The 27,935-nt window shown below is 41.4% G+C and overlaps 1 protein-coding gene and 1 long non-coding RNA gene across 2 annotated transcripts; one reads left to right on the top strand and one right to left on the bottom strand.

The window, feature by feature from the left end:
- The first annotated feature begins 193 nt into the window (after window positions 1–193).
- LOC120310886 lies at window positions 194–26,479 on the top strand. Its single transcript, XR_005557482.1, has 2 exons — window positions 194–428; window positions 26,260–26,479. It is a non-coding gene; the product is annotated as an uncharacterized LOC120310886 (long non-coding RNA).
- TMEM114 (transmembrane protein 114) lies at window positions 15,209–27,935 on the bottom strand. Its single transcript, XM_039349786.1, has 4 exons — window positions 27,001–27,935; window positions 23,796–23,876; window positions 18,758–18,895; window positions 15,209–18,293 (listed from the first exon to the last, which is right to left on the bottom strand). The coding sequence occupies exons 1-4, from the start codon at window positions 27,182–27,184 to the stop codon at window positions 18,061–18,063; spliced, it is 636 nt and encodes a 211-aa protein (XP_039205720.1). The 5' UTR covers window positions 27,185–27,935; the 3' UTR covers window positions 15,209–18,060.

Here is a 27,935-nt window from a genome sequence, read left to right as displayed (position 1 = left end):
CTTTGGCGTCAAGGAACAAAGCTGTAGAGTTCAAAGATCTTTGTCGATCTCCCTGGCGGTATTTTATCTCTCCTACGCCTGCCAGCTCTCTGATCGATAAATATGTTATCAATAGTCCAACAAGATCAGACAAACAAGAATCGTTACGAGACAAGTTGGCTTGTACACTCAGCACCTTTGCGCTAGGCTACGAGCAACGTATTGACAAAGGCGATTCTCTGGGGAAGGGGGTCCAGTTTTCCTCATAGTTTACAACTAGCAGCTTCGAGACAACCTGTTTCCTTAGAGAAGGCGGGAGGTTTTCTGTGTGCAAATGTACTCTCGGATTCATCCTTCCACCCCAAATTTATTCAACATTTCCGACAGCAGGTCTGAAACACACATACAAAGGCATGTCGGATAAGGGGGCTTATATCCACCTGCTGCAGGTAAGATACCTACAATGTTCAGCATCTCTTTTTAGAGTATTACTGGGCACATTTTCCCTGAAAATCCTTCTGTCAGTTCCCATTCGATGTAGTGTAAGATACTAGCCCTTTCAATGGTTTTTTTTTCCTCCAATGGCAGTGGTTCTCAACCTTTTTAATGCCGCGACCCCCAACCGGTCGTAAGTCAAGGACTACTCAACTGGTGCAGCACCGTTTGCAGAATGGGATTTTTGGCGGGCTCAGCAGGGCAGAGACAGCCTGGAAAATTCCTACTGGCTTTTGAAAGCCAATAGAATTAGACTCTATTCAAGAGAGTCTATTCTATTGGCTTTCAAAAGCCAATAGAATAAAAGGGAGTAGCACAGCTAAGGAAAAGGGGAAACAATGGCGGACTGCATTGTTTGGCGACCCCCGTGAAATGGTCGTTCGACCCCAAATGGGGTCCCGACCCACAGGTTGAGAACCACTGTCCAATGGGATATAGGATTTTGATCAAATTATAATTTACATAGAATATAGAATCCTAGGGCTGAAATTTTCTCTGTTCCATCTGTTTCCCTACCCACAAATGGGGTGGAGAATTCTGAAAAAAAAAGTGAATTGCCCTCACTTGGACAAGAAATGCCAAGAAATCCGCAATTCAAATTTTTTGTAGAATCAAGATTTTTGTAATGATGCTCAGTCTAAACTCATTCTGACCCCAGCACAGTATTTCTAAGCAGAACTCCTGAGTTTTGACAACTTTCTGAGTTCACCTATTCGTTATTTATAGGTGGTAGATAGGAATTGAAGACAGACAGACAGACAGACAGATGGATAGACAGAAAGATAGATAGATGATGGATGGGTAGATGGATGATAGATAGATAGATAGATAGATAGATAGATAGATAGATAGATAGATAGAGAAAGAGAGACAGACAGACAGACAGACAGACAGACAGACAGACAGATAGAATGAGAGACAGACATAGATAGACAGTCAGATATAGAAATAGATCAACTGTTTAGGAACCTGAATGGGATTAATTATTGCATGTTTATAAAATAAATTCCTACACATTTTCCATTCATTCTTTTTTCCTGATTTATTATATGGAATTCAGATTTCTGCCTCTTGAAGAAAGTGACAAGAACAAGACAATTAGTCGAGCTTTTACATTATTACTTGACAATTCCTTGGCACTGAATAAAACATTGAAGCCAGTTTCTGCCCACAAGACTTCAGGCCCAGAGTGTATTTTGGACTTTATCTAGTTCTACCCAACAGGTCAATTAGATTATATTTATTCATTGGGGAGTGGAGGAAAACCATGGTGCCATTTGATGAATCTGCAACACTTTGTCTTCCTCCAGTATGTGCATTTGAGTGAATTAAATGTATAATAGACAGATATATGTATGACATATAAGTACCACGTATAGAGCTTGGATGCAGCTAAGCATGGAGTGTGCAGAGACCGTGCATCCAAATTTGTCTCTCAGATATTCTGCCTGTTGCTGTCCAATGATCTATTGCAGCAATCCATCACCGCTTGATGAGGTCCTGATAATAAATTACAATCATTTATTATTAGAATAACATCACAAGCATATGATCACAATGCATCACCAGAAAGGCAGCTGACAGGAACGTGATTCCAAGAGATAGACTTGTAAAATCAGGAAGGAAGAAGGAAGGAAGAAAAGAGGGAAGGAAGGAAAGAAGGAAGGAAGGAAGGAAGGAAGGAAGGAAGGAAGGAAGGAAGGAAGGAAGGAAGGAAGGAAGGAAGGAAGGAAGGGCATTCTTTGATATCCCCCCCCCCATTTAAACCATGAGCAAACCCTGAATGGGATATCTGTTAAAGGACCATTCTCAGAAGAGCCTTCAATTATAATCTTTGCAAATAACCCCAGGAATAATCAACACTCCAGAAAACAATCTCAAGACACAGAAGGATCTCGACAGATCCTTACCCATCAGATCCGTGGTGAATGGAGACATTCAATGAGGTGGGAGGTAATTTTCCCTCTACTTTCAGCCACTTCACATTTATATATATATGGGAGAAAGAAATCTTTCTTGCCTAAAGTGCAAGCAGCCCAGGTTCGAATCTCAAAAGGGTATGTTTGGCTGATGAGAGCTAATTAGCTCAAAATAGCTATTCCATTCTCCCTTAATTCTTTGTTAGCAATCCAAATTTTATATATTGAGGTGATCCTCAAATTAGGACCATCACTGAAATTCCATTGCTAAGCAAGATGTTCATTAAGGGAGTTGTGCCTGATTATACAAGCATTTTCGCCACTACTGTTAAGCAGATCACTTCAGTTGTTAAATGTTAAATGAGTCACACGGTCGTTAAGCGAATCCGGCTTCCATGTGTAATGTATTCGAGCATTACCTTCCCTGGACTGCAAATCCTATTTTCCACAGCCCAATGCAATTCTATTGAGTGGTGGGAAAGGCACAAGGTTGAAATAAGCTGTTCTAACAATCTATTTGGTGCATTCGACTTTTAATTTCAAAACAAAAGAAAGCAAAAAAAAAAAAAAACCTTGCCTAAACAGCTTTTGCATGTGATCAGGATCTCACCAAAAGATCCACATGCCATGAGGCTTCTTTGCTTCCAGTTTACATAGCACAATGCTTCTCAACCTCAGCAACTTCAAGATATGTGGACTTCAGTTGCCAGAATTCTTCCACCAGCCCCAGAGTTTCTCGATTTAGACATCAGAAGAGAAGATTGTATATTAGTGAGGATTACCTACATTACTAAGTGTCTAGCAGGTATTGGGCATTTAGTAAAGACAAAAGTCGAAAATAATTATTCAACTGGGATTATCTCGAGGCTCACAAGAGCAAATAGGAAGAGCTAGCTTATCTAAACAGCTTCTCTTCCTGGTGTTAATTAAAGCATGTGGGTCAGCTGAAGGACAATATCCATGCCAGAAATTACAGCTATGAAAATGGAAGCAAAATATGTTGAGTGAACCTACTGATTTTGAAGACATTTGAAGTAATGTCTGTCAGCTGCCCTCTCATGCTACCTTGGGCTTCGCTGATAGGCAGTGACAGTCTGCCATGAAGTATGGAAAAGAGGGATGAAGGGGGAAATGCTTGGGAAACCAAAAGTAGCGTCTTGCCTTCTTGAGAAGCTGCTTCAAGGTCACGAGCGGCACACCAGAGCACACTTGAACCGACTGTTAGGAAAACAGCTTGCAAGATTTTAATTGGTTACCATGGGGTGAGAAATGAAAGACAGTTAAAAAGGGGAAAGTATAACGTAGGGATTTTGGCACGCGAATCTCAGTTCTGGCTATGCATTACTGCAATATGCTTGATCTCTAATAAAAACATACCTTTCTCAGCAAACAGAGCCAAGGATTGTTTTCTAAGTTTGTGGCAGGTCTGACAGTATCCTTTTGAGCAAACGGGATCTTGCAATTTGTTATTTCTCCAAGGAAATAGGCTGGTTCTTATGCAGCGTGTTTGCGAGATTTTGGGAAGAGGGGTCCAAAATGAGAAAGCAAACAGGTTTATGTTAACCCCATCACAATGGCAACTGCTTCTGAATTGTGCTATTGCCATGTCTTCTGGCAACTTGTCTGCTGTAAAACAAACTGTCTCCTCTGATCTCTCTCTTCATCTCTCTGCTTGCTCAAATTTATGGTTAAAATTAGAAGGTTAGCAAGGCTCCAGCAGGCAGTGCCCCATTACTGCCAGACAATAGTGTAATTAATGTTTTCTTCTGTTTAAGGAAGAATTGACACATATGTTCTTCAAGAGCAGAAAGGCAGATTTATAGAGAGGAACCTGGAGTCAAAGCTCATGTTTATATACTTGTTTGGCAGATCACTCATCGTTTTGTTTCTTCCCTGGATTTGTTAGACAGAATACACAGCAGACAGTTGTGGAATGATAGATTTCATATGGCACCTGGGGAGAGCAGAGAACATCCGGTAGAGCCTTCAGATCATCCATCTCTCGGTAGGCAGATGTTTTTTGCTGTTCGTGTTCTAAAAGCACCCAGGTCAGATTACATCACTCCATTCTTCTTCTCCAGAGGACTCCCCCATACACACATGCACACATCCTTCGCAACCATCAAAAAGCACTGGTTTTTCATTGACAAACTTTGTTGATGCAGGCATGCCCTGAAAAAAACTAAACTCCCATTTAGGCTTGGAAAAAGCTATTCTCTCCTTGTTCACCAAATGTCATGTTTTATTGTTTATGGAGATTCTCAGTCGTCCAGATCATGGTTGCCCCAAAGTTGCTTTTTCGAAAAGCAACTGGACTTCCTTTGTTTTTCCTTGAAGAGGTTTCACTTCTCATCCATGAAGCTTCGTCAGTTCTGACGGAATAGTGAAGAATGGAAGGAATTTGTTCTGTTTTGTTTTGTTCGCCAGTGGCTATAATGTGAATAAGCATAAAGAAAGACAGTGGGCACAGCCTTTCTTTGTTTCATTCTTTATGGCGCATGTTTGTGATAAAAAAGCAATTATTCTGGGTCATTGTAAGTCAGAGAGATGAAAACTTATTTTCATGACTGAAGACAGTTTTTGTCCTAATTAAAATAGATTGTTTGTCTTGTTCCTTCCACAGTTGGTAAGGCAGCCAGCAATTTGTCTGACATCTTGTCTTTTTCCAAACATTTCTGTGGATAAAATTCAACATCTTATAAATCACACCTACTTCAATTAAATCCGGTTGATTACAAATCACCTTAATCTTTTCTCCTAAGTTCAAAGTGCTATGTTTCGGATTTAATTTTAATTGCTTCAGATGGTTCATCAATATGTACTTTAGCTTTGGCATTTGATATAATCCTCTCATAAATGGCTTTGCTAGAGTCCCATATTATTTTAAAAAAGGATTTGGAAAAAGCTCTTCAATTGCTGTTGACACCTCAATATGATGTCCTCTTGTGGTAGTAGAGCTTCATTAAGTCTGCATCTTTTGGGCCACCTTTTTGCTTATTCTTACAATTATTGGTCCTTGTGGTTAAGAGGCTGAACTTGTCAATCAGAAGCTTAGCGCTTCAAGTCCCAAGCACCACAGGATGGGGTGAGCTCCTGTTACTTGCCCCGGCTCCTACCAACCTAGCAGTTGGTAGCACATAAATGTAAGTAGATAAATAGGTACCACTTTGGTGGGAAGATAACAGCATTACGTGCACCTCAGTGTATAGTCATGTTGGTTGGCCACGTGACCATGGAAGTGTCTTCAGACAATGCTGGCTCCCTCGGCTAGGAAACGGAGATGAACACCGCTCCCTAGAGTCAGACACAACTGGGCAGGGGAAACCTGTACTGTTACCTTTTATTTTATCAGGATTTTGCTACTTTGATACCCACTGAAACATGACGCACCCCCAAAGAATTGTGATGCAGTCCTAGAGTGCTGTTATTGTTATTCTTTCATTAATTAATGTGCATTAATAATGTCAGACTTTATGTGCGTCCTATGTTGATGAGAAGGAATCAGCGCTGAATTGAATGGAATTGTGCTGAAATTGTAAAATTTAGTTGCGCCAAATTGCCCATACATAGGTAGGGAAAACCTATGTACACCTGTGTTTATGGCCTTACAGAAGGAGGAGGAGGAAGAGGAGGAGGAGGAGGAGAAGGGAAAAAGGAGGAGGAGGGGGGGAAGAGGAAGAGGAGGAGGAGGAGAAGAAGGGGGAAAAGAGGAGGAGGAGGAGGAGGAGGAGGAGGAGGAGGAGGGGGAAAGGAGGAAGAGGAGGAAAGAGGAGGAGGAGAAGGTGGAAAAGAGTAGTAGGAGGAGGAGGAGAAGAAGGGGAAAAGGAGGAAGAAAGAGGAGGAGGAGGAAGAGGGGAAGAGGAGGAGGAGAAGAAGGAGGAAGAGGAGGAGGAGGAGGGAAAAAGGAGGAGGAGGGGGGGAAGAGGAAGAGGAGGAGGAAGAGGAGAAGGGGGAAAAGAATAGGAGGGGGAGGAGGAGAAGAAGGGGAAAAGGAGGAAGAGGAGGAAAGAGGAGGAGGAGAAGAAGGAGGAAGAGGAGGAGGAGAAGGAGGAAAGGAGAAGGAGGAAGAGATAGAGGAGGAGGGGAAAAGGAGGAGGAGGAAGAGAAGAAGAAGAGAAGGAGGAGAAGAAGAGAAGGAAGAGGAGGAGGAGGAGGAGGAGGAGGAGGAGGAGGAGGAGGAGGAGGAGGAGGAGGAGGAGGAGGAGGAGGAGCCAGTGTTAGCCTTCACAAACAGACAGACAGACAGACAGACAGGAAACATGACAGACGAGCCAATTCTATTTTCTTGAAGTCTACATTAACAGAATCTCCCACCGTCTCTTTTTACAGGCTGATCATTTAGAGAGGGTTCCTTTTTCAGCATCTCCCCCTGCCTGTTATGCAGCTGTGGATTATGCCCTCTCTTTTCTCACCATTCCTTAGACAGCATCTCTTCTCCCCACCTTGCCCAAGGTTATTCCCACATCCCATTAGATGCAGGGACATCCAGGGATAATGGTGCTGGAGGGGGTGATTCCAGTAGTGTGGAAGCCAAAACCTTCCCCCTGCCTGAGGCAGAGGCAGAAAGCCTGTAGGACTCCCTGACGGCACCCCCGGATAGAAGGTCGCCCAGCAGAAGCTCCAAAGCAGAGCAGCAGGAAAGGAGACAGAATAACAGAGTGGAAAGGAACCTCTGAGGTCTTCTAATCCAACCCGTTGCTCAAGCAGGAGACCCTATAGGACCATTCCAGACAAGTGGCTGTCCAAGCTCTTCTTGAAAACCTCCAGTCGTGGAGCAACCACAACTTCCGAAGGAAAGCCCTTCCACTGACTAAGGGGACAACTCAAAGGGCAACATTAAGTTATCAGCTCTTGCATGGACTTGTGGCTACACCTGGCTGAGAGCTTTGCAGTTTGCAGTTCTCTCTCATCTTGACTTACTGGGCTGAAGTGGTTCTGATGCTAAAACATATGAAGAACCATATTCTTCTTTGTTATTGTTGTTGTTGTTAATTGCGAAGTCGTATCTGACCCATCGTGACCCCATGGACAACGTTCCTCCAGGTCTTCCTGTCCTCTACCATCTTCTGGAGTCCATTTAAGCTCACACCTACTGCTTCAGTGACTCCATCCAGCCATCTCATTCTCTGTTGTCCCATTCTTCTATTGCCCTCAATCTTTCCCAGCATCAGGCTCTTCTCCAGGGAGTCCTTCCTTCCCATTAGGTGGCCAAAGTATTTGAGTTTCAACTTCAGGATCTGGCCCTCTAAAGAGCAGTCGGGGTTGATCTCTTCTAGGACTCACCAATTTGAACGCCTTGCAGTCCAAGGGACTCGCAGGAGTCTTCTCCAGCACCATAGTTCAAAGGCCTCAATTCTTTGGCGCTCAGCCTTTCTTATGGTCCAACTTTCACCATTGGACTGTGGCAAGTATCAAGGTTGGCATCTTGCTGGCTAACGACCTGCAGTGCCAGCACACACAAAAAACTATAGCATTAGGTAGCAGAGAATTAGAAACCCAGTGCATATCTATTTCTGAATAGGTTTTATGCACAAAAGAATAGTACTTGCACTTTTTCTCTGCATGATATTCTCATTTCCAGAGAATAAAAAGATACTGTAATAGCGATATAATGTCTAAGAGACTTTGAGGGAATTTAGCAGAGGTCTTTTTTGATAAAGCCGAAGTGTCTGTGTTTTGATGGGGAAATATCCATTCAAATCTCCAAGGATCGGGAATCCCAACCTTAAAGAGAACAGTTCAAAGTTCAAAAGAAATATAATAAAGAAGGCAGTAAATAGATTGTTGGGTGAAGTAAACTTTAATTAAAGCGGAAAGTTCAGCTCGGCTGGCTTTCATCGGTCACTATCTCTGTAAAACTATAAATGGGTTTTAGAGCAAGGTGTAAATTGTAAAGATTTTATAACCTCTTGGGGTTGCTCTCTTTGGAACAGTCCCCGGGAGAAAATTGGTCTTCTGCCAGGTTACAGATAACAGATAACAATAGTCAAGGACTATTTTTTCCTATGGTAAAATAAAGGGGAAACTTGAAAAAATATCCCCATCAAAGAAAGCCCACTGATTTATAATGAGCTGCCAGCTTGAATCGCCGGGATTTTTTTCTTATCATTCATTGGGCCATTCCTTAATATAATACACATTCCAGCTGAGAACTGAGCTGACAGAACCAAAGCAACAAAAAGAACCTTGAAGGTTGAATATTAAGCTCCATGAAAATGGGAACTCAAAAGATAAGATCTCAGAATATTCTCCTGCTATTCTTCTCTATCCTCCTTCTCTGCCTTATAAAGCCCTAATAAGGCCACAATTGGAATATCGCATCCAGTTTGGGTCACCACCATATGAAAAAGGTGTTGAGACTCTGGAAAGAGGACAGCGAAGTGCAACAAAGATGATTAAGGGCCTGGAGACTCAAACATTAAAAAGAACGGTTGCGGGAATTGGGAATGTTTGGTCTAGTGAAAAGAAGGACTCGGGATGACATGTGCCAGTGTTTGAGGGGCTGCCACAAAGAAGACGTCTAGTCTGGTGAAAAGAAGGACCAGGGGCAACATGACAGCAGTGTTCCAATATTTGAAGGGCTGATGCAAAGAAGAGGGAGGTCAGCCTGTTTTCCAAAGTACCAGAAGGCAGGACAAAAAGCAATTAATGGAAACTAAACAAGGAAAGAAGCAATCCAGAACTAAGGAGAAATTTCCTGACAGTGAGAATAATTAATCAGTGGAACAGCCTGCCTCCAGAAGCAGTAAATGCTCCAACACTGGAAGTTTTTAAGAAGAGACTGGACAGCCATTTGTCTGAAATGGTGTAGGGTTTCCTGCCTGAGCAGTGGGTTGGACTAGATGACCTCCAAAATCCCTTTCAACTCTGTTATTCTGTTATTCTGAATGGCTTGCTTCCAAAACTTGTGGATGCTCCAACTAATGTGGAATATGAACAATCACTAGAATCATGATGTGTCTGCATAATTACTGGAATAGTGCTGTGTTAGTAGTATGTGACTAACCTAATGCGCATTGCACTTGGATACAACGTATGTAGCAAACTCTCCATTGTATACCCGTGAGAAACGAACCTAATGTATTACAATGAGTATTTCAATGTGTATGCCTTTGTTCCTGAGAAAAGGAAAGTATAAAACTGAAGTCTGAACCCGCCCTGGGGTTCAGAATTGCTGGTTGCTATTGCTTCTGAACCTGCGCAATAAATCTCTCTGCTAAAACCCTCTAGAATTTCGTTTTCCACAAGACAACATTAGACGTTTTTAAGAAGAGATTAGACAACAAATTGTCTGAAATGGTATAGATTCTCCTATTTGAGTGGGGGATTACTTTAGAAGACCAATCCAACTCTATTATTCTGTATTCCTCCTCCTCTCCTCATAATTGTTGAGCACTAGGTTTTTCAGGGACTTGCAAAGCTTGCTGCCTCTCTAAGCATCTTCCGAGCAGGCCATGGATGTTATTTGTCTTCCCCAAATTAGATTTCATCCTCATGCAATGCATATGGAGAAACAATTGCAGCAATAAAAGAGTGATTATGCAGACCCTTCTTTGCCGTTACTGGCACAGCCAATTTCAAAGTGCTCAGGAAGATGTGCCTGCTTTGCGGTGTAATGCCATTTGGTTCCTCGGCACTTCCTATGCGTTTGAGACAATATCACCTTTTAAATATTTGAGGAGAACAGTTGCCTGGGAAGAGCAAGGCAATCCTTCACCAATCAGATGGCGGCGTCCGTGGCTTGCTGTCATCAGCAAAATTATGAAAAGCTTCTAGGCTCTCTGGTGACACTCAAAGTTCAGTGCAAAAAGCTTGTGTTGGCTCTCTTCCTACAGAGAAAGAACTAGAATTCTAACTATGCAAAAAACATGTCCTAAGCAGGTCTTTTCCCAGTAATATTTTACAGTCAAATATAAGACCAAAGCAAAAAATAATTTTCCCTGCCTTCCCAAATCCCAATACTTAATAATTTATGTCATGCTTCTGAAGGTGTTAGGTCTGCTGCATAGATGGAATGAGTCAATGGGCATAATTGTCATTCAGGGAAGAGGAGGAGAAGGGGGGAAGAAAGGAAGGAAGGAAGGAAGGAAGGAAGGAAGGAAGGAAGGAAGGAAGGAAGGAAGGAAGGAAGGAAGGAAGGAAGGAAGGAAGGAAGGAAGGTGAGCAGAGATGGTAACTATATGACCAATAAAAACAAGTATACTTAGCTAAAATAAAATTAAAATAAAATAAAATAAAATTACAAAGTCTTGTAATTGCCTCACAGATCCAAAATCTATGTAAGGTTTTGTAGCACCATCACTGTGTTCATTTTTATTCCTCTTCTAGAAAATAGATAAAATAGATATTATTATTATTATTATGGATCATCGCACAGTCAGCCAGATGTTCAGACTGGATTTGGCATTTTGTCTACCTATCGAGTCCTTACCCAGAACCTGGGATAGGCAGATGTGGATGTTTGATGGTATTACAGATATCGTCACAGGATGGAAGCAGTTCCTAGTAAGGCTGCCTTTTGCAATTGACTAATAGCGAATTTGTCAATGCCAATGGTGTTCAAGTGGTGCTCTAGTTGTTTTGGGATTGCACCCAAGGAGCCTATTACTATTGGTACTACCCTTGCTTGCTTTTGCCACAGTCTTTCTATTTCTATTTGTAGGTCTTTGTATTTTGTTATCCTCTCCATTTCTTTCTCGTCTATTCTGCTGTCTCCAGGCACTGCAACGTCCACTATCCAGACTTTTTTGTCTTTCTTATCGACAATTGTTGTTGTTGTTGTTGTTGTTGTTATTATTATTATTATTATTATTATTATTATTATCTGGAACACAGACAAAGCTGCACTGAAATTCCTTTCGTGTATAGCAAGAGTTTTTCAGATTGTTGTTGTTATTATTGTTATGCCTCTCCCAGAGGACACTTTCAAACAAAGATAATATAAAATAAAATAAAAATGAGCAATGTACCGTACACAAAATGAAAAAGAACAAAAAACATTATTCAACAAGGAAATACGCATAAATAGCAAACGTGGCTGTTCCACGGAGAGTTCCCTCCTTGCTCTTTCTCAGCGGCCTCACAGTGCCTCACAGCTGCAATTCCAGGGGATTAAGAGATATTAGGAAAGCATGAATTTGGGGTGATTCACTCGCAAGGATTCGTGTTTCATTGTTGGTTCAGTGCCATTCTGAATTTTGGGAAGGAATCTGAAATCAAAGTATTGTCACTCCTAACGCTCGATTGTTGTAAATTAGTGTTTCTCAACTTTGGCCACTTGAAAATGTCTAGACTTCAACACCCACGCTGGCTGAGGAATTCTGGGAGTTGAGGTCCCTACATCTTGAAGCTGCCCAGGGTTGAAAAACAGTGCCGTAAATACTTTACACAGCACTATTGTTTGCTTAATGTCACCCTCCAAGTTTAGGAGAACATCTGGTTTGTTCCATTTTGTGACCAGTTCTTTTTATGCTGTAGCTACAAACCTCCAGCTTCGTTTCCTCTTCTTATATCACTAATATGCCGCCTCCAGTAGACAGCGTCCCGCAAGCAAGATTAATAGTCCTGCAGCTTTGAAACGGCTGTGCCAAGCGTGACTCAATGAGCATTTCTTATCTTGGCTATCAGCAGCATGGTTATTTAAAAAAAAACAGGCATGGCCGCAATCAGGAGAAAAATGAATTTTTGAGGAAACAGAGCCATGACATAAAACTGGAAGGGACGTGGGAGGTCCTTTAGTCCAACCCTTTGCTCAAGGCAGGAGATCTTATACCATCCCGGTCAAATGATTTTCCAGTCTATTTTTGAAAACCTCCAATGATGGAGCACCCACAACTTCTAAAAACAAGCTGCTCCATTGATTTATTGTTCTCACTGCCAGGAAATTTCTCCTTAATTCTAGATTGGATCTGTCTTTGATCTTCCATCCATTACTTCTTGCCCTGCATTGGAGAATAGGTCGATCCCTCTTCTCTGTGACAGACCCAAAATCTGGGACAGCAAAAGGCAATTGTTACATTCTCAGAACATGCCCTGTTCAAACCATCTTATCAGGGTTTGACACCACGGTCTGTTGAGACAGAATAATAACAGGGTTGGAACAGACCTCCAAGATCTTCTAGACCAGTGGTTCTCAACCTGTGGGTTGGGGTCGAACGACCATTTCACGGGGGTCGCCAAACAACACAGTCCGCCATTTTTTTCCCCTTTTCCTTAGCTGTGCTACTCCCTTTTATTCTATTGGCTTTTGAAAGCCAATAGAATAGACTCTCTTGAATAGAGTCTAATTCTATTGGCTTTCAAAAGCCAATAGGAATTGTCCAAGCTGTCTCTGCCCTGCTGAGCCTGCCAAAAGTCCCATTCTGCAAACGGTGCTGCAGCAGTTGAGTAGTCCTTGACTTACGACCGGTTGAGTAGTCCTCGACTTACGACCGGTTGGGGGTCGCGGCATTAAAAAGGTTGAGAACCACTAGTCTAGACCAATCCCCTACTCAAGATGGAAACCCTATACCATTTCAGACAAATGTTGTCCAATTAAAAACCACCGGTGATAGAGCACCCACAACTTCTGGAAGCAAGCCATTCCACTGGCTAATTGTTCTCACTGTAATGTAAGCTAAGTTTCCAGGTCAGAGAAGTCAGTCAGATAGACACTAAACTGCCAGATAGCTTCAGAGTTGTGAAGCTCAAATCAGAGTCGGAGAAAGCATGCCGGTTTATTTATTTATTTTCAAATTTATATAGCCACCATCTACTCAGGGAAGGGAGCTTGCAAGCAATGAAACTCAATATAAAAGCAACAAAAGGAACAATGCAATTTTAAAAAAAGACAAAATATTAAAGCATATTAAAAATTCATTATAAAAAGCCTAAAATTCATAAGCGAGGCAACAATAAAACACTCTTAACAATATCTCTCAATATAACTGCTGTACTGGCTCCTTCTTGGTCGCCATGCCTGTTGGCCGAACCGCATTTGCAGGATCTTTTGAAAAAGCCAGCAAGTATAAATTAATCTCTGGGGGATAATAGCAATAGCATTTAGACCAGTGGTTCTCAACCTTTTTAATGCCGCGACCCCCAACTGGTCGTAAGTCGAGGACTACTCAACCGGTCGTAAGTCGAGGACTACTCAACTGGTGCAGCTCCATTTGCAGAATGGGACTTTTGGCGGGCTCAGCAGGGCAGAGACAGCCTGGACAATTCCTATTGGCTTTTGAAAGCCAATAGAATTAGACTCTATTCAAAAGCCAATAGAATAAAAGGGAGTAGCACAGCTAAGGAAAAGGGGGGAAAAATGGCGGACTGCATTGTTTGGTGACCCCCGTGAAATGGTTGTTCGACCCCAAATGGGGTCCTGACCCACAGGTTGAGAACCACTGATTTAGACTTATATACTGCCCTGTAACATTTCACAGCATTCTCTGGGCAGCTTAGAATGTAAGCATTATTTGCATATTGCCCCCAGCAAGCTGAGTCCTCATTTTACCCACCTCGGAAGGATGGAAGGCTGAGTCAACCTTGAGCCAGTCAGGATCGAACTTCTGACTGTGGGCAGAGTCAGCCTACAATGTTGCATTGTAACCACTGGGAAGGAAGGAAGGAAGGAAGGAAGGAAGGAAGGAAGGAAGGAAGGAAGGAAGGAAGGAAGGAAGGAAGGAAGGAAGGAAGGAAGGAAGGAAGGAAGGAATAGCACTTAGACTTATATGCTGTTCCACTGTGCTTTTACAGCCCTGTCTAAGCGGTTTACAGAGTCAGCCTGTTGCCCCCAACAATCTGGGTCCTCATTTTATTGACCTCAGAAGGACAGAAAGCTGAGTCAACCTTGAGCTGGTCAGGATTGAACTCCTGGCAGTAGGCAGAGTTTGCCTGTAATACTGTATTTTAACCACGTCACCACCAGGGCTCCCTTGATAGATATTAATTGATTGATTAGTCTCACAAGCATATCAAAAATATAAAACAAAATAAAATATAGGATATTAATCCTGGGTAAAGTAGATAAAAAGAAAATCCAGTAATAAAATATATATATCTTGAATATAAAAAAAATCAACATTCAGGTAAATGCATCCCTTTCAACCCTCTGATTCTGTGTTCTACGAATAAACTTATTCTTCATTCATTTAGCTAGGCCCCTTTTAAACTGAGGCATCCCTGCATTCTGCGGTCCAAAGTTTAACGAGGTTCTGTGTCAAGAAATGTCTCTTTTATCTTTTCTGAATCTTGTACAGTTCACAATGACTCCAACTGTGCTGCGATGAATGGGTTGCACTATCCGCTTTCTTCAGGTCGTGCGTCATTTCGTACAATTCGATCGTTGTGTTCCTTTCTCTTATCGGCCTTTTCTAAGTGGAAAAAAGGCTAAAGCAGCACAACCTTTTCTCAGAGAATTGTTCTCGTTTGTTGACACTGCCTTTCCCTGGACCGTTTCTTACACAATAGGCTATATTTTCACTTCCTTTTCCAAAGTGTTTTTGTTTTGTTTTGTTTTGTTTTACATTACCAAACACAAGCTAAACACATATAATAATTCTCCCATTCTCTATTGAGAGAATATTACTGAATGATGTCACTAAAACTCCTGTTAATGCAGTTCTCAGAAGCTCTAAAGCAGGGGTCCCCAACCCTCAGGCTACAGCCCCTTGGGAATTGAGGCTCCATTTGTGCAATTCTGCCGACTGCCAGCAGTTCAATCCTGACCAGCTCAAGATTGACTCGACCTTCCATCCTTCCAAGGTCAGTAAAATGAGGACCCAGATTGTTGGGGGCAATAGGCTGACACTGTAAACCATTCAGAGAGGGCTGTAATGTACTGTGAAGCGGTACGTAAGTCTACGTGCTATTGCTAATGCTACCGTTAGTACCAGTCAACTTAATGGTCCTTCACAACTCAAATGTAATTGGCAATTTGATTGGAAGATGCAAGGGAGGGTACAGAAAAAATCCATTAGACTGAAGAAGTAACACCAATTTTATTTCAGGGAATAGTTACACATCTTGAAAGGTTAAAGAAAACATGTGGCATAAAAATGTACAAAAGGCAATTAGGAACGCTTATATAATATATAAATAGAGAGCAAACCCCACTCCCTTCTTGCACTGATGATGTTACCTAGTTGGGTAATGAAACGTCTGCAAGAAAACAACCAAGCTCAGAGAGCACCACAATTTTGATTCCTTCTGCAGGGAGTAAGAAGAGAAGGTTCATGCAAGCATCACCTTATTTCTCCATTAAGCTTACAATATTCAGTGATTTTTATGATCAATTTTTATTTTTATTATTAAATGTATATGCCACCCATCTGACTATCAAGTGACCCTGAGCGGCTTACGATATCATAAAAAGCAATGTTAACAATTAAAAATTAGAGATATTAAAAGATTAAGTATTAAAATTAAAACATTTACATGAACAATAAACCAGACACAATGATCTGAGCATGGAACCTCTTTCCACTTGGAAAAAAAATGGAATGAGAAGACGCAGCAAGGGCAGGACACACAAAGGTATTGATTCCTAGATGATAGATTATAATTTACGAAGAGAATCACATTCTTGCCTGAGGACTGGAATCCTATTAGAATTCTACTTTAGCCTGCTTTTTCCAGCGCGGACATCAAGCTCAAGAAGTTAATTCCATCTTTTGGGATCTTTTTCTCTGCACAGCTTTTTCTTCCGAGCTATTCAGTTCTCATTCTTGCCACTAGATGTCAGGAAAGACCGGAGTTTTCCCACGCAAACTTTAATTCCTCGGAAACTAAGCAGGAAAATCCACATTGCCACTTTTCTTTATAGCACTTCAGGGTGTCTTTCTTTCAGGGTTACTTCTTGGAAGGAAATCCCAGAACGTTCGCACACATGCACATTACTCCTCTCAAGAGGAGAGGTTGGTGACGAACTGAAGAATAGAATCTGCCAAAACTGCAGATGGCAACATGAACCTGAATGAAAGAAATTAAAGAAAAGAACCTACCCAGTTTGGTTTCTGTTTAGAAACTGTTTCTGGATTTTACCCTCAAAAGAGAGAGGGGAAAAAATAAAACTTTGATTTTAGGTTTTGATGATTAAATTAACTCTATTGTTACAGAACTGGCTGGCGCTTGCTAAATATGTACAACAAAAAGTTACGGTTGCAATTGTATTTTGTACTTTACTGCATTGGAAAAAAGTTGGAAGCCATTGCTTTTTCCCTTCCCTCCTTACCTTTCCCTTCTATTCCTTATTATCTTTGTTATCATTTGTATTCTATATTACAGTGGTGGCGAACCTATGGCACGCGTGCCAGAGGTGGCACTCAAAGCCCTCTCTGTTGGCACGCGCGCCACCGCTGCCAGCAGTAGGTCCATCAGGCCACCACCACTGCCCGGAGCAGGAGCCCCGCCCAGCACAAAGGTGGTGGTCGATTGGCAGACCGGAAGAAAAGGGAGGGGGCAGTATTTTACATGTGCGTGTGCACGCAGGGGGCCGTGAGTATGCACGCGCTGCAAATGAGGCGGGGCTAGTGCCTGCATGATACTCACTAGCCCTGCCCCATTCTTGCTTGGTGCAGCGCCTTGTATCTGCACCCCGCAGAGGTGCAGAGGACTTTTCTTTCCACACAAGATCTGCATATCGCACAAATACAGCCTACAAGTAGTCCTTGACTTGAAACCATTTGTTTAGTGACCATTCAAGGTAACTACGGCATTGAGAAAAGGTGATTTGTGACTCTTTTCACACTAGCAACCATGGCTGTATCCCACTGGTCATATGATCCAAATTCTGGCGCTTGGCAACTGGCATGTATTTATGACAGGTGCAATGTCCTGAGGTCATGAGGGTCACCATTTGTAACTTTCCCAGCTGGCTTCCAATAAGCAGTGGGGGAAGCCAGATTTGCCCACAATTGTGTGATTCACCAAACAAATGCAGTGATTCATTTAATAAAAAAAAAAGTTGTAGAATGGGATGCAACTCACGTAACAACCATCTTGCCTGGCAATGGAAATTAACTGTGGTCATAAGTCAAGGACTACCTGTATATATCTATCTGACCTAATTCAGTTTGTGCACTGAATACTGCCAATATTTTTCTATATTTCTTTCTAGCAGTGCAGAAACAACTACGGAATTTGTCCAGAATCTAAACTCCCAATAATCTCAGCATCTCAGATTTTTGTTTCATTTTCTGTCCTTTAAAATTGAAGGAAGGAAGAAAAGAAAGAAACCTCTAGCCCTTAGGAAAAAACTATCTACTGAAGCCTCAGAAGTTCTAGAATGGTCGACGGGCATGATTTTCAGAATGTAAGGGCGAAAGGCTGATTCTTCTTTTAACCCTCATCTGCCACTCTAGCTGGCAACACCAAAGTTACAGTGAATAATTTTAAAAGGGGGGAAGGATAAATGAGACAAAAATAAAGATATCCTATGAATTTGTTCAAGGAAGCATTGCTTTCCTATGTATTTGAAGACGCAGACTTTTTCTTTGCTTATTTTATATGCACTTGCAGCTCTGCGCAAATCCTTTGGGGGATTCTGATCGTAGTTTTGGCTTAAAATCCTCAGCTACTAGAAGCAGTGGCAAAAGCCCCTGGAGCATGACTTCAACTTAGCTCAAAGCAGTGACGAGAAACAGACAGAGGCCAGGGATGGAAGGAGCAGTAAAGAGGACCATCTCCGACTCCCTCAAATGAAATTGTCCCACCGTCGTTTCTGGCCCACCATCTTGGCCATGAGAACGAATGCCAACCCAGTGAGAAGTTCAGAAGCGATGGAGACCCAGGCAAAGGCCAAAGACCAGCCAAACTGGATGTTGAGATTTTCCAAGAGATTCTTCCTCCCCAGAAAAGATGCAACCTCCTTGAAGATGGCCGCGGAATAAGCAATGTAGATGCTGACCCCAAGGAGGGTAGCGAGAGCTAAAAAAAGGACACAAACAGAGTCAGAGGCATCCACATTCAGAACACTCTCCATAAGGGTCTAGGACAGTGGTTCTCAACCTATGTGCCTCTTCATTTCAACTTGTTATTAGAGTAAGAGGGGGGGAGAGGTGTTGCTTTAGAATGGGTTAGATGAAGAAACGAAACCTCTGCAATTCTGCTTAAGACCATGAGAGCCTGAAACCTTTCCAAGGACACTACAGCAGGTGTGGAGAGGAAGCAGACGGTTCCCATAACAAATTGGAAATTTGTTTACATAGACTATGTGAGAGAGTGAGAATGTGGCTGGAGAAATTACTGTTTAATTCTATCAACTGGTATCTGGGAACCTCAGTTTTGCTTCAACATTACCATGCTGTGTATTCAATAAACAGTAAGATTTTTGGAAACTGAATTAATTTGGAGTTTTTATTTGGATTCTTGAGCCAGATGATGACACATACCTCCTAGAAGAAAGAGCACCCCGGTGAACAGCAGAAGGCAGAAGGCTTGCGTGAAGATGCTAAGGATACCCGCCATTCCTCCAAAGACTATGAAGATGAGGCTTAGAGGCAACAGGATCACAAATGCCCCATGCAGGTCTGGAAGGAGAGAGAGGCAATCACTCACTTCTGGAGTCACTTCCCATTGCAATCCAGCCATAATACATTTAGCTGCAAATGGCACAATTTCTTCTCTTTTGCCCTTGATTCATTTTCTTTGTATTCCCCCTTGTCTGAATATTTCAACTGAAAAGCTTTGGGAAAAGCAGCTCAATTTGATTGGTAAAATTCCATACCCAGGATTGTAGAAGTAACATGGCTTCCTTACATCAAAATCCAATGGTTTATGCTGATAAAAATGTAGCCAAGACAAAGTCATGGCTCAGTGAAAATTGGAGGGGGAAGGCAGGGACACATTAGGGGCTCAGAGAAAACTTGACTAAGAATGGCATGAATCTGTTCAGAAAAGACTTTTGGGATTCACAAAACACTGAATGAAATCAGAGACTTTGTATTGGATTCACACATGTTAAATCGAATTGAACTTAATTGGGGTTGGTTGGTTAGTTGATGAGTTGGGTTTTGGGCTGTATATTGCATGAATCAAGATTGTTGAATCAATAAGCCCAGAATCCAGATGGCCCAGCTGAAGCTCACTGTTTAAACACAGCCATTATCACACAGAATGCAGAGTAGAATGATTTCTTGGTTTTTTATTTGAAAGCCAGGAAAGTCTAGAGTAGTCTGACTGCCAGCAGTTGCTAGTTTGTTTAGTTCACGCTGCCGCACTATCCAGGGTGCACCAGGAGGAGACGAACTAGCTTCACACAAACATGGAGTCTACTGGGACTCTCTGTATAAATGGGGCATAGTATCCTCCCCTCAGTGTAACCGTGGGGTCCCATGTCAAACTGTGGATCACACTGTGACCAGCTGTAAGTTGAGAGCATATACTGGTCCAATATCTGATTTTCTTGATATAAATGACACTGCGCTTCAATAGTTAGATGGCCAAGACATTGATATTCAAACATAGATCTTTTTAACATTTATACTAATCTAGTTGAAATGTTAATTTACATTGCTAGTCCATGTATGATATGCCATAGGCTAAATAAATGCACTTATAGTACACTTGACAAGGGGCTAGGGTGGCTGCCTCTTTCATTGGGTATGCATTGGTGTTGCAGACGTGCCCACATGAACTAATCCACTGATTTGGGAAACTCAGCTAATGCTCCAGAGGGGGTAGCAGCAAAGTCATCTGTGCTTCTCACAACAGGACTTTAACAACCAGCCAATTACAGGAAGAGCCTTTTCCGCAATTGCAGCCCAAATCTCAGGAGTGCAAGGCTTTTGGGCTCAAATACTGTTTAATTTCAAGATGCTAGATTGCATATCTGCACAAACAAATAAAAAGCAAAGTACGATCCCAAATCCTCTGGCTGGGTCTTTCCATCTGAGTAAACACGGGGCTGCATTTAGCCAAGCACCTTGGACAGCAGCTGCTTTTGTTTGCAAGTTCTCCTTGCTGCACCGAGATAATCATTAACCACTAATGGATAAGCTGACATTCCTGGAAGCTTTCTCCAGTGTCCTAGGAGCCCTCAACATGGTGGCTTTTATTGTTGGCTTTGTTCCCATGCAATTGCTTTTCCATTTGTCTTCTCTGACCCATCACCCCAAGGCCATTGTCCTACCAGCTGCCCAAACAGAAGGTTGCCAGGTGCCTCTCCGTAGCTTTGGGCTTCTCTTAGATGTGGTCTTCCAAGAGTGATCAGGACTTATGCTTCCAATTGCTTTATTTCCTTCTGTAACAGCCCCATCGCAGGTAGGGCAACCTACAGCAGTTCCTACTTACCTCTGAACGGGAATGAAAGGCAGCTGATGCATTCAGAATAACAGAGTTAAAGGGAACCTTGGAGTTCTTCTAGTACAATCTCCTGCTCAAGCAGGAAATCCTACACCATTTCAGACAAACGGTTGTCCAATCTCTTCTTAAAAACTTCCAATGTTGCGAGCATCCACAGCTTCTGGTGGGAAGCTATTCCCTCCAGGTTAATTGTTCTGTCAGGAAATTTCTCCTTAGTTCTAGGTTGCTTCTCTCCTTGATTAGTTTCCATCTGTTGCTTCTTGACCCCCCTCTTCTTTAGATATTAGATATCATGTCACCCTTGTCCTTCTTTTCATTAAACCAGACATACATTTTCCCAAAGACACAGAAAGTACCACTGGAGAAGGAGGAAGACACAGTCCTATTTGTGTCATGTTGAAAGAAGTACCCGGATGTTCTTCACACGTATAATCGCCCTTGTTTTTCAATGGGTTAGCCACAAAGCCCAGAAAAATACCTAATGTTCATTTATTTACAGGAAAGGAAGGGAGAGTTTTATTGTGATAAGAACAGCAAACTGATTCATGTTGGACCCCTTTTACAATTCATGTTGTACCCCTTTTATAGCATGTCTACAAGCACAAGATGTTGCCCAGAGTGTACTTATCTATCTATCTCTGTCCTGCCTGCTTTCAAATTTTATACGCTCACAATAAAACAAATGAAAGTTGTCTGGCTATAAAGCAAAGACTTTCACCAACTGATTAATGGTTGGCCTACCAAAGTAGTCATCTTGAGACTATATAACCTGCTCTTTTGGGCTGTTTGGGGAGAATGTCTATCATCTGCTTTCTGACTTTTCAAAAGACTATTTACCAGAATGATGTCACAGCTTAGGGAAAATTGAATGTGCTGTTATATAGAAGAGAAATCCCTTAGAGGCTAGTCTCTCATTTATATTTTGAAGGTTTCTACCTGAGAATTAAAAGCTGCCTTGTTAATTAAGCAGTTGAAGAATTTTCCCCCACAATTTTGAGTGGACTCGGGTTTCATAACGAATAAATTTTATAACCACGTTGTTCTTATTCAATAGAAATTGCTGATCATCATCATCAGCCAAATTCCCTTTTTTAAAATTGACTTCCAGTGGACATATTTCCATGGAGAGCAGAGACAATGACTGTAGCAAAGACTAAAAAACCAATGACTAGACTGGTTCTTCAAAGTCTCTCTGGATAAGAGAGAGGCTAAGAGATTTCCCAGATTTGCTCCAGACAAGTCCTTATAAGGAGTCCACAGGGCAGCAGTCTCTGCAGATTTGAATGGCAGGAAACAAAGGAATCAACCATTAAGCTCAGAACCAGTGGTGGGATTCAGCCATTTCTCACCAGTTCAGCAGAAGCGATAGCTAATTTTTTGTTGCCCAGGCCCAGAATGGACTTCCGGAAGCAGCATCCACACAGAGAACCGGTTGTTCCCATATTTGAATCCCACCACTGCTCAGAACCATGGAAATACCTTTAAAAGGATGCTAATGGAAGCTGACTATTTATTTTGGTTAGTTTGGAAGTTTCCTACTTAAACTGTCGTAAGGCTGTTCAAAATCTTTGGAACTTATAGAAAAAATAAAATACAAGTTTAAGAACGTAAACAATCAATATTATTTATTTATTTCACAGATAAAGGTATTATTTATTTATTTATTATGCATTAAAAATAAATAAATTTATTATTAAACAAACGTCAGAAAGACAAATAAGCTTGGGAACCAGGAAAGTTATAAACTAATTAAGGGACCAGATAACATGGAAATATTGAAACTTTTACTGTAAGAATTTGGAACTAACTATATAAAATAAATGCCTTTTGTTGGAACTAGAATTATTTGGTTTGTTGTAAATCATAACAGATTAGAAATCCCATGATTAAAATTGGACATCAGAGGGGAGTAAGATTCAAGAACAAGAAAAAAAAACCCCTGCCTTTGGTTTTGATTGGGATTTACAAACTGACGTGAAACATATAACATTTGAAATATTAAAGGAGATCTTCCAAAAAAGGGGGCCAAAAATCAGTAGCACAACATCAACAGTTGTGCTACTGGAATGGTTGCTGGACTTGGGTATGTCTAGTTTAACAAAGAGAAGGATGAGGAGGGACATGATAGCAGCGTTCCAATATCTCAGGGGCTGCCACAAAGAAGAGGGAGTCAAGCTACTTTCCCAAGCCCCTGAAGGCAGGACAAGAAGCAACGGATGGAAACTAATCAAGGAAGAAGCAACCTAGAACTAAAGAGAAACTTCCTGACAGTTAGAACAATTAACCAGTGGAACAACCTGCCTCCAGAAGCGGTGAATGCTCCAACACTGGAAGTTTTTAAGAAGAAACTGGATAGCCATTTGTCCGAAATGGTATAGGGTTACCTGCCTGAGTAGGGGATTGGACTTGATGATCTCCAAGGTCCCTTCCAACTTTATTATTATCATTATTATTATCAAGTAAGGATGTCTGCTTCTATGGGCAGACTACGTTGAAAGGATGTTAACGAAGAAATAGATGTGAAATGAATCTTGCTTGATGCAGAAATAGTGCAATCAGAATTATATTTTTTTTAAAAAGTGTAATTCACCTTCCACAAGTGTGAATCATTATTGCTGCACTTCAAGGCACTCAGATAACAGCTTTATTTCAAGAGCTGTATTGTTTGCCAATTAGCTTCCAAGTGCAATATAAGGTGCTGATTGCCGCCATTAAACCCTTTGTCTGTTCCAGACTTTTTTCCTGAGGGACTGCCTTCTTCTCTTCATCTGACCATCCAATCAGATTAAACGGGATCATCTCCTTCCAGGTTTCTCGCGTGAGACTTCCACCCAACAGAGCCTTGGAAGTGAGTGTCCTCAGTGGCTATTATATTTATATATAAAAAGGAACAGGCTTCTATTACATAATCATGGCAGCCATTTTGACTTTTTGGATCCCCGCTCATGGAGATCTTTCTTAGAGTTTTCTAACAAGTCTCAAACTGAGCAGCTTCTGCCTTCAAAAGAACTCTAAGTATTCTTCCCAGTAAATAAAACACTGGCGTTGGAGGGCAGAGTTGATAGACAGTGCTGATTTCCCTGTATGGCAATTGCTATCAGAAAATACAACTTAGAAGCTACTTACACAGGACATTCTTACGTGAGGTGGTCATGTTTGCTGTCTTAGATTTGAATGGGTTGACCATAGGGAGGCAAGTCCTGTTAACTGCAAGAAAACGGGAAACCATCAGACATCTGCTCAAAGTACGGTTTCAGTCAACAATTTCCCATAGATTAATCAACTTAACCTTCGAGTTGATTAGCCTGGCAATTAAAACAGAAGCCATGAAATGTAGCCCCAGCCACCCAAATGTTCTCTACCTCATTATTAGAAGTGTTAGCATGTCGTGTGGATGTGTATTGTCCAAAGTTCTTGCATTCGGCCACGGCATTTATAAAAGAACCTAGCTGTAATAGTTTGAGAAATGGCATAGTTGAACTTTTGCTGATTTGAACAAGAACTATAGGGTTGGGTTGGCCTGATCAGCTTATAGCGATTAGCCCATTTTCTGATATTTCACAGTCTACTGAACCATAAATAAACATGGTGATGGAAAGTGTTCAAAGGTGACTGTTTATATTGTACTAGTAAGACCACACTTGGAACACTTGAGTCCAGTTTTGGTCACCATGTTTATGTTTATTTATTGATTAGCCCTTGGGCCATATCAAAGTACAAAGTTCCAGAAACCAATTATTACTAAAATTTGATAAAAGCAATTTAAAATGAAATGGGAATAAAATAAAATGAAATTGGAATAGAATACAATAATTTAAAATATAGATAAAATATGACAAGATTCTATATGATAAAATATGATAAGATGATTAGGGGACTGGAGGCTAAAACATATAAGGAACGGCTGCTGGAATTGGGTATGTCTAGTTTAATGAAGAGAAGGATGAGGGGGGACATGATAGCAGTGTTCCAATATCTCAGGGGCTGCCACAAAGAAGAGGGAGTCAAGCTATTCTCCAAGTCGCCTGAGGATAGGACAAGAAGCAACGGGTGGAAACTAACCAAAGAGAGAAGCAACTTAGAACTAAGGAGAAACTTCCTGACAGTTAGAACAATTAACCAAGGGAACAACCTGCCTCCAGAAGTGGTGAATACTCCAACCCTGGAAGTTTTTAAGAAGAGACTGGATAGTCATTTGTCTGAAATGGTATAGGGTTTCCTGCCTGAGCAGGGGGTTGGACTCGATGACTCCAAGCTCCCTTCCAACTTTTTTATTGTTGTTGTTGTTGTTATTATTAGTATTAGTATTAGTATTATTTCGGTGTCACCCCTGCAAATCTACCCCAATCAGTCCCACATATGCAGACCTCAACTGAACCATTTTTGCTTAAATACTGTGCTGCGTTAAATGTTATTTTCAGATACTGGCTGGACAAAAAGTAAGTTGTTTTGATATGGGGATCCCAACGGGTTGTTCACCATGATACAAAAAGAAATACTGAGACTATAAAAAGTGCAGAGAAGAGCAACAAAGATGATAAGGAGTCTGGAGGCTAAACTGTACAGTGAACTGTCCCAAAGATGCTTTTTCACAAGGCAATTGGACTTACTTGTTTTTCCTTTGAAGATGTTTCTCTTCTCATCCAAGAAGCTTCTTCAGCTCTTCAGCTGAAGTCCAGTTGCCTTGTGAAAAAGCATCTTTGGGACAACTATGATCTGAATGACTGAAAATCTCCATAGATGTATATGATGAACTGTTAAAGGAGCTAGGTACATGTAGTCTAATGAAGAGAGGGATCAGGGGGGACATGATAACTGTATTCCAGTATTTGAAGGGCTGTCACAGAGAACAGGGGCTTAATCTATTCCCCAAAGCCCCTGAAGGCAGGACAAGGAGCAATGGATGGAAACTAATTAAAGAGAGAACCAACCTAGAACTAAGAAGAAATTTCCTGACAGTGAGAACAATTAATCAGTGAAATAGCTTGCCTCCAGAAGTTGTGGGTAGTCCATCACTGGATGTTCTCAAGAAAAGATTGAACAACCATTTGGGGGGATGTTATAAAGACTCCTGATTTGGGCAGGGGGTTGAACTAGAAGACCTCCAAGATCCCTTTCAGCCCTATGACTCTATGTTCTATGTTCCTACAACAAATCTAGTCATATGGACCATTTATTGTTCCGTCTTTTCAGTTTTAGTACACTATGTTATTTCAATACAGTAATAGTGCTATAATGTACTTAATATTCTATTATTGAGGTGCTGTAGAATATTGAACATAATGGATATTCTATCATTATTCATTACAGTTTTGGGTATTAATGTTTTCAAGCATTATGATGATTTCTAAATGACATACTTCGATTTAACAGACATTAAAAGAAAATAACTCTCCTTTCTCTAAAGGTAAAACTGAACTTTGCTGTGTTAAACACCTTTGAACATTTCAAAATTGGAATGCTCCTTGTCTGTACAATAATGGTAAAAATAATTCATGAAATGTACAGTATTTGCTGCCCATCCAGAGACTCTGGGCAGTTATATAACCCATTCGTATAAAATATAAGTGTTCATTTTTCTCATTCACAGTTGCTCAAAATGTCTCAGTTGAAACTTAGAAGACATGGCCTTTCAAAATCCTCAACTGAATATGTGAAGAAAATGGATCTCTGAATTCTTGCAGGGAAAATACACAGTCCTCTTTAAGTGGTGGTAGCTGCAAACAGATGCTTGGAAGAAATTTCTACCTTTAATCTCCTCTAAGGATTTGCAGAGGGTTACACAATAAAAGACAAGACATATACACACATTTCCGGGCCACCTTGTCATTAAACAGGCACCCATTCATTTTCTCTCTCCCCCAGGACAAATTCTCCAAAATTCTCTTCTCCTTCCAAATAACTTCCATGCTAACTTCTCTTTCATCAGACTAAATCATAACAGTACAGCGCGATTTTTGTTAACTAAGCCTTGACAGTATTAGAAAAGCCATGAGTTCAGATGAATCTTTTTTGAAATGAAACTATAGTCATGGAACCTGGTAACTGTTAGGCTAAAGAAGGGAATGAAATAGCGGGTTAGAAGCTTGTGTAAGTTCAGGAGAATTTACACGTTTGTGTCCTCCTGTGACAAAATGACACCGGAAGCTTTTAAAGCTTTCTCCTTATCGGAATACAAAAATTTTCTCCTTTCACATTAAAGGTATCCATTAACCACATTGTTGGACCACTTGGGAGTCTAGCCTTGGGAAAGGGTCATAGCCAATTAAATATGCTGGTTACTTGCAACCCCCCCAACACCAACTTGCCAGGAAACCCTGGATGTACTTACATTGGCAGGTCCTCCAAAGTCCTCTATGGGACTTCAAACTACCTGTATGGTTGGTTAACTTCTCCAATCCTGAAGCATCTATTTGATACCAAAAGTCTGTGGCCAGGGCAGCCACCAGGAAGGTGAAACTTAAAACACCTGCCAAGACTGCAAACACAGAAACACCATTCAGTGTAACTTTCATGGTGAGGGGTTGCTATCTGCGTTGACCCTTGAGACTGGATGATGTTCTCCACTGCTCCTTAAGAGTAAGTGAACAAAATTGCTGTGGATATGTCTTGCGAGCCCACCTTCTGGAGTTCCTCTGGATGTCCAGTGTTCCTGTCTGCAGCGTTTCCTTAGTTTTATCAGTGTGTAATCCTATTGATAGTTCGATCATCTGCTAGTAGGTGTAGTCGTGGATGTAAACTGAATTCTGCCCCTTTTTCTTTATTTACTCTTCCCTTTGTGGTAGCTGATGCCCAGTTACTTTGGGAAAAGGGGAGGGTGTTGACTAGCACCGTCCCTCACATTTCATCCAGTTGTCATGTGATTAAGTAAATACGTAAGATACTCAGTGCTAACATTTCCTCTTATTTTGTTGAAATGCCAAACAAGCTCCCTCGTAGACATCAGGTCTTCTATTTTCCCCAGGCGTAGTGACATTGAAGGAAACGCAGAGGAGAGCAGCAATTCCCAGAACCATGGACAGCTCCTTAGGAGCGAATCGTGTGGGTCTTTGGATGGTAAAAGAGCAGGTCTTCCCCCAGAAAATCCTTGCTTTTAACTCTAGGAGGCATTTAGAGAACCCAATAATTGTCCTCCCCCATACATTCTTCACCATACACGCTCAAGAGAATCTTTGGGGTAAGTCTTATAACTATCCACTTGTGTCCTGAAAAAGCCAACCCCATACACTTTGTGCATTCCAAGAAGTGGTATGCAACTCCAATTCT

This window comes from Crotalus tigris, unplaced genomic scaffold (genome assembly GCF_016545835.1).
Source record: "Crotalus tigris isolate CLP2741 ecotype Arizona unplaced genomic scaffold, ASM1654583v1 scf7180000018301.7375997, whole genome shotgun sequence".
Taxonomy (NCBI): domain Eukaryota; kingdom Metazoa; phylum Chordata; class Lepidosauria; order Squamata; family Viperidae; genus Crotalus; species Crotalus tigris.
The sequence above is the reverse complement of the archived record's forward strand: the minus strand, read 5'-3'. Positions and strand labels throughout refer to the sequence as shown.